Source organism: Salvelinus fontinalis, chromosome 36 (genome assembly GCF_029448725.1).
Source record: "Salvelinus fontinalis isolate EN_2023a chromosome 36, ASM2944872v1, whole genome shotgun sequence".
NCBI classification, from domain to species: Eukaryota; Metazoa; Chordata; class Actinopteri; order Salmoniformes; family Salmonidae; genus Salvelinus; species Salvelinus fontinalis.
In genome coordinates, this window is record NC_074700.1 from 33,724,697 (window position 1) to 33,731,681 (window position 6,985).

General features: G+C 41.0%; 1 protein-coding gene across 1 annotated transcript in view; it reads right to left on the minus strand.

Annotated features, from left to right (window-relative positions):
• LOC129835629 (ephrin type-B receptor 4b-like) overlaps positions 1 to 6,985 on the minus strand; it is a gene marked incomplete at its 3' end in the record, with an annotated part of 54,491 nt that overhangs the window by 28,015 nt on the left and 19,491 nt on the right. Inside the window, 2 exon segments of the mRNA XM_055901339.1 lie at positions 2,802 to 2,944; positions 3,703 to 3,773. Coding sequence (XP_055757314.1) covers positions 2,802 to 2,944; positions 3,703 to 3,773 — 214 coding nt within the window.

Below are 6,985 nucleotides of genomic sequence, written 5' to 3' on the forward strand. Positions count from 1 at the left end.
GTAAAGAGGAACCAGGCTCTGAGGAGTGACCAGTCCTCTACTGGCTGTACTGGGTAGACCAGAGGAACCAGGCTCTGAGGGGTGGCCAGTCCTCTTCTGGCTGTACTGGGTAGAGAGGAACCAGGCTATGAGGGGTGACCAGTCCTCTACTGGCTGTACTGGGTAGAGAGGAACCAGGCTCTGAGGGGTGACCAGTCCTCTACTGGCTGTACTGGGTAGAGAGGAACCAGGCTCTGAGGGGTGACCAGTCCTCTACTGGCTGTACTGGGTAGAGAGGAACCAGGCTCTGAGGGGTGACCAGTCCTCTACTGGCTGTACTGGGTAGAGAGGAACCAGGCTCTGAGGGGTGACCAGTCCTCTACTGACTGTACTGGGTAGAGAGGAACCAGGCTCTGAGGGGTGACCAGTCCTCTACTGGGTAGAGAGGAACCAGGCTCTGAGGGGTGACCAGTCCTCTACTGACTGTACTGGGTAGAGAGGAACCAGGCTCTGAGGGGTGACCAGTCCTCTACTGGCTGTACTGGGTAGACCAGAGGAACCAGGCTCTGAGGGGTGACCAGTCCTCTACTGGCTCTACTGGGTAGAGAGGAACCAGGCTCTAAGGGGTGACCAGTCCTCTACTGGCTGTACTGGGTAGAGAGGAACCAGGCTCTAAGGGGTGACCAGTCCTCTACTGGCTCTACTGGGTAGACCAGAGGAACCAGGCTCTGAGGGGTGACCAGTCCTCTACTGGCTGTACTGGGTAGACCAGAGGAACCAGGCTCTGAGGGGTGACCAGTCCTCTACTGACTGTACTGGGTAGAGAGGAACCAGGCTCTGAGGGGTGACCAGTCCTCTACTGGCTGTACTGGGTAGAGAGGAACCAGGCTCTGAGGGGTGGCCAGTCCTCTACTGGCTGTACTGGGTAAAGAGGAACCAGGCTCTGAGGGGTGGCCAGTCCTCTACTGGCTGTACTGGGTAGAGAGGAACCAGGCTCTGAGGGGTGACCAGTCCTCTACTGGCTCTACTGGGTAGACCAGAGGAACCAGGCTCTGAGGGGTGACCAGTCCTCTACTGGCTGTACTGGGTAGACCAGAGGAACCAGGCTCTGAGGGGTGACCAGTCCTCTACTGGCTGTACTGGGTAGAGAGGAACCAGGCTCTGAGGGGTGACCAGTCCTCTACTGACTGTACTGGGTAGAGAGGAACCAGGCTCTGAGGGGTGACCAGTCCTCTACTGGCTGTACTGGGTAGACCAGAGGAACCAGGCTCTGAGGGGTGACCAGTCCTCTACTGGCTGTACTGGGTAGAGAGGAACCAGGCTCTGAGGGGTGACCAGTCCTCTACTGGCTGTACTGGGTAGAGAGGAACCAGGCTCTGAGGGGTGACCAGTCCTCTACTGGCTGTACTGGGTAGAGAGGAACCAGGCTCTGAGGGGTGACCAGTCCTCTACTGGCTGTACTGGGTAGAGAGGAACCAGGCTCTGAGGGGTGACCAGTCCTCTACTGGCTGTACTGGGTAGAGAGGAACCAGGCTCTGAGGGGTGACCAGTCCTCTACTGGCTGTACTGGGTAGAGAGGAACCAGGCTCTGAGGGGTGACCAGTCCTCCACTGGCTGTACTGGGTAGAGAGGAACCAGGCTCTGAGGGGTGACCAGTCCTCTACTGGCTGTACTGGGTAGACCAGAGGAACCAGGCTCTGAGGGGTGACCAGTCCTCTACTGGCTGTACTGGTAGAGAGGAACCAGGCTCTGAGGGGTGACCAGTCCTCTACTGGCTGTACTGGGTAGAGAGGAACCAGGCTCTGAGGGGTGACCAGTCCTCTACTGGCTGTACTGGGTAGACCAGAGGAACCAGGCTCTGAGGGGTGACCAGTCCTCTACTGGCTGTACTGGGTAGACCAGAGGAACCAGGCTCTGAGGGGTGACCAGTCCTCTACTGGCTGTACTGGGTAGACCAGAGGAACCAGGCTCTGAGGGGTGACCAGTCCTCTACTGGCTGTACTGGGTAGACCAGAGGAACCAGGCTCTGAGGGGTGACCAGTCCTCTACTAGCTGTACTGGGTAGACCAGAGGAACCAGGCTCTGAGGGGTGACCAGTCCTCTACTGGCTGTACTGGGTAGACCAGAGGAACCAGGCTCTGAGGGGTGACCAGTCCTCTACTGGCTGTACTGGGTAGAGAGGAACCAGGCTCTGAGGGGTGATCAGTCCTCTACTGGCTGTACTGGGTAGAGAGGAACCAGGCTCTGAGGGGTGACCAGTCCTCTACTGGCTGTACTGGGTAGACCAGAGGAACCAGGCTATGAGGGGTGACCAGTCCTCTACTAGCTGTACTGGGTAGACCAGAGGAACCAGGCTCTGAGGGGTGACCAGTCCTCTACTGGCTGTACTGGGTAGACCAGAGGAACCAGGCTCTGAGGGGTGACCAGTCCTCTACTGGCTGTACTGGGTAGAGAGGAACCAGGCTCTGAGGGGTGACCAGTCCTCTACTGGCTGTACTGGGTAGAGAGGAACCAGGCTCTGAGGGGTGACCAGTCCTCTACTGGCTGTACTGGGTAGACCAGAGGAACCAGGCTCTGAGGGGTGACCAGTCCTCTTCTGGCTCTGCCAGGTGGAGATTATAACAGAACATGGCCAAGATGTTTTACATCATCATGTGTTAAAGAAACCCAGTCTAAAACCCCAAAGAGCAATGCAGAGGCAGAAGCATAGCGGCTAGCAAACACTCCCTACAAGGAAGAAACATAGAGAGTAACCCAGCAACCACAAACAATGAATCAACCAATCACTGAACATCTTTATAAACCAATCAGCGTGTCCGTACCGTATCTCTACGTAGAGCACGGAGGCAGTCCTTCGGGGGATCAGCCGGCTCCTAAGCCAATGAGAGGTGCTGCTGTCTCCAGGACACAGCTGGTAGGTTCTCACACTGGTCCCTTCATCATCGTGACCACTCATCTCCTCCCACTGAGACACCATATAGTACACGTTAGAGTGTTATTACACCATATAATACACGTTAGAGTGTTATTACACCATATAATACAGGTTAGAGTGTTATTACACCATATAATACAGGTTAGAGTGTTATTACACCATATAATACAGGTTAGAGTGTTATTACACCATATAATACAGGTTAGAGTGTTATTACACCATATAATACAGGTTAGAGTGTTATTACACCATATAATACAGGTTAGAGTGTTATTACACCATATAATACAGGTTAGAGTGTTATTACACCATATAATACAGGTTAGAGTGTTATTACATCATATAATACAGGTTAGAGTGTTATTACACCATATAATACAGGTTAGAGTGTTATTACACCATATAATACAGGTTAGAGTGTTATTGCATATACAACATAAATATACACAGTCAAATATATAAAAACACAGTCATGGGAAGCACAACTAAAATCCCCCAGAAAACAGTTACATTCCTGGACAATAAGTCCCCATTCAAGACTTTAAACTGCCCGAACAGCACCACAGCACCAACATGACATGTGTTTTGGATTTGGTTCCAGTAACACGGTGCATTTGTGTGTGTGTGTACCTCAGAGTGTGTGTGTGTGTGTGTGTGTGTGTGTGTGTGTGTGTGTGTGTGTGTGTGTGTGTGTGTGTGTGTGTGTGTGTGTGTGTGTGTGTGTGTGTGTGTGTGTGTGTGTGTGTGTGTGTGTGTGTGTGTGTGTGTGTGTGTGTGTGTGTGTATACCTCAGAGTCTGTGTGTGGGTAAACGGTCCAGCGTAGATCTGACGTCTCTAGTTTAGTGTTCATTACCACTTCTAGAGGAGAGAGGGAGGTGAATTAGAAATGACAAAGGATTATATAATATATTACAACATATAATAATACAACATATATTATAATAATATAATATAATAATAATAATCTCCACCCAGTACAGCCAGTAGAGGACTGGTCACCCCTCATATCCTGGTTCCTCTGGTCTACCCAGTACAGCCAGTAAAGGACTGGTCACCCCTCAGAGCTCTCAGAGTTCTGTTATAATCTCCACCCGGCACAGCCAGAAGAGGACTGGCCACCCCTCATAGCCTGGTTCCTCTCTAGGTTTCTTCCTAGGTTTTGGCCTTTCTAGGGAGTTTTTCCTTGCCACCGTGCTTCTACACCTGCATTCTAGCTGTTTGGGGTTTTAGGCTGGGATTCTGTACAGCACTTTGTGATATTAGCTGATGTACGAAGGGCTATATAAAATAAACTTGATTTGATTTGATTAATACAAATATATATATTATAATATAAAAAATAACATATAATAATAGAACAATATATCATAATATATAAGAAGATAATACAAATATATATAATATAATAATATAATATAAAATACGAACATATAATAATAGAACAATATATAATACGATATAAGATAATACAATTATATATATAATATATAAAACATAACATATAATAATATAATATATAATAAGATATAAGATAATACAAATATACATGATATATAATATATAAAACATAACATATAATAATATAATATAATATATAATAAGATATAAGATAATACAGATATAAATAATATAGAAAACATAACATATAATAATATAATATATAATAAGATATAAGATAATACAAATATATATATAATATATAAAACATAACATATAATAATATAATATATAATAAGATATAAGATAATACAAATATATATATAATATATAAAACATAACATATAATAATATAATATATAATAAGATATAAGATAATACAGATATAAATAATATAGAAAACATAACATATAATAATATAATACATAATAAGATATAAGATAATACAGATATAAATAATATATAAAACATAACATATAATAATATAATATATAATAAGATATAAGATAATACAAATATATATGATATATAAAATAGAAAACATAACATATAATAATATAATATATAATAAGATATAAGATAATACAGATATAAATAATATATAAAACATAACATATAATAATATAATATATAATAAGATATAAGATAATACAGATATAAAAAATATATAAAACATAACATATAATAATATAATATATAATAAGATATAAGATAATACAGATATATATAATATAGAAAACATAACATATAATAATATAATATATAATACGATATAAGATAATACAGATATAAATAATATATAAAACATAACATATAATAATATAATATATAATAAGATATAAGATAATACAGATATATATAATATAGAAAACATAACATATACTAATATAATATATAATAAGATATAAGATAATACAGATATAAATAATATAATAATAAAAAATATAAAATATTACAACATATAATAATGTATAATAATAAGATACTACATATATATAATATAATAATATAATATATAAAAAAACATATACTAATATATTATAACGTACAATAATACCACATATAAAAATATAATATTACAATAGACTGACTGGCTAGGTAATACTACAGTTATAATAGACTGACTGGCTAGGTAATACTACAGAGTTATAATAGACTGACTGGCTAGGTGATACTACAGTTATAATAGACTGACTGGCTAGGTGATACTACAGTTATAATAGACTGACTGGCTAGGTAATACCACAGTTATAATAGACTGATTGGCTAGGTAATACTGCAGAGTTATAATAGACTGACTGGCTAGGTAATACTACAGTTATAATAGACTGACTGGCTAGGTGAAACTCCAGTTATAATAGACTGACTGGCTAGGTAATACTACAGTTATAATAGACTGACTGGCTAGGTAATACTACAGTTATAATAGACTGACTGGCTAGGTAATACTACAGTTATAATAGACTGACTGGCTAGGTAATACTCCAGTTATAATAGACTGACTGGCTAGGTAATACTACAGTTATAATAGACTGACTGGCTAGATAATACAACAGTTATAATAGACTGACTGGCTATGTAATACTACAGTTATAATAGACTGATTGGCTAGGTAATACTACAGTTATAATAGACTGACTGGCTAGGTAATACTACAGTTATAATAGACTGACTGGCTAGGTGATACTCCAGTTATAATAGACTGACTGGCTAGGTAATACTACAGTTATAATAGACTGACTGGCTAGGTGATACTCCAGTTATAATAGACTGACTGGCTAGGTAATACTACAGTTATAATAGACTGACTGGCTAGGTAATACTCCAGTTATAATAGACTGACTGGCTAGGTAATACTACAGTTATAATAGACTGACTGGCTAGGTGATAATCCAGGTACAATAGACTGACTGGCTAGGTAATACTCCAGTTATAATAGACTGACTGGCTAGGTAATACTACAGTTATAATAGACTGACTGGCTAGGTAATACTACAGTTATAATAGACTGACTGGCTAGGTAATACTACAGTTATAATAGACTGACTGGCTAGGTAATACTACAGTTATAATAGACTGACTGGCTAGGTAATACTACAGTTATAATAGACTGACTGGCTAGGTAATACTACAGTTATAATAGACTGACTGGCTAGGTAATACTCCAGTTATAATAGACTGACTGGCTAGGTGATACTACAGTTATAATAGACTGACTGGCTAGGTAATACTCCAGTTATAATAGACTGACTGGCTAGGTAATACTACAGTTATAATAGACTGACTGGCTAGATAATACAACAGTTATAAAATACTGACTGGCTAGGTAATACTACAGTTATAAAAGACTGACTGGCTAGGTAATACTACAGTTATAATAGACTGACTGGCTAGGTGATACTACAGAGTTATAATAGACTGACTGGCTAGGAAATACTACAGTTATAAAAGACTGACTGGCTAGGTAATACTACAGTTATAATAGACTGACTGGCTAGGTAATACTACAGTTACAATAGACTGACTGGCTAGGTAATACTCCAGTTATAATAGACTGACTGGCTAGGTAATACTACAGTTATAATAGACTGACTGGCTAGGTAATACTACAGTTATAATAGACTGACTGGCTA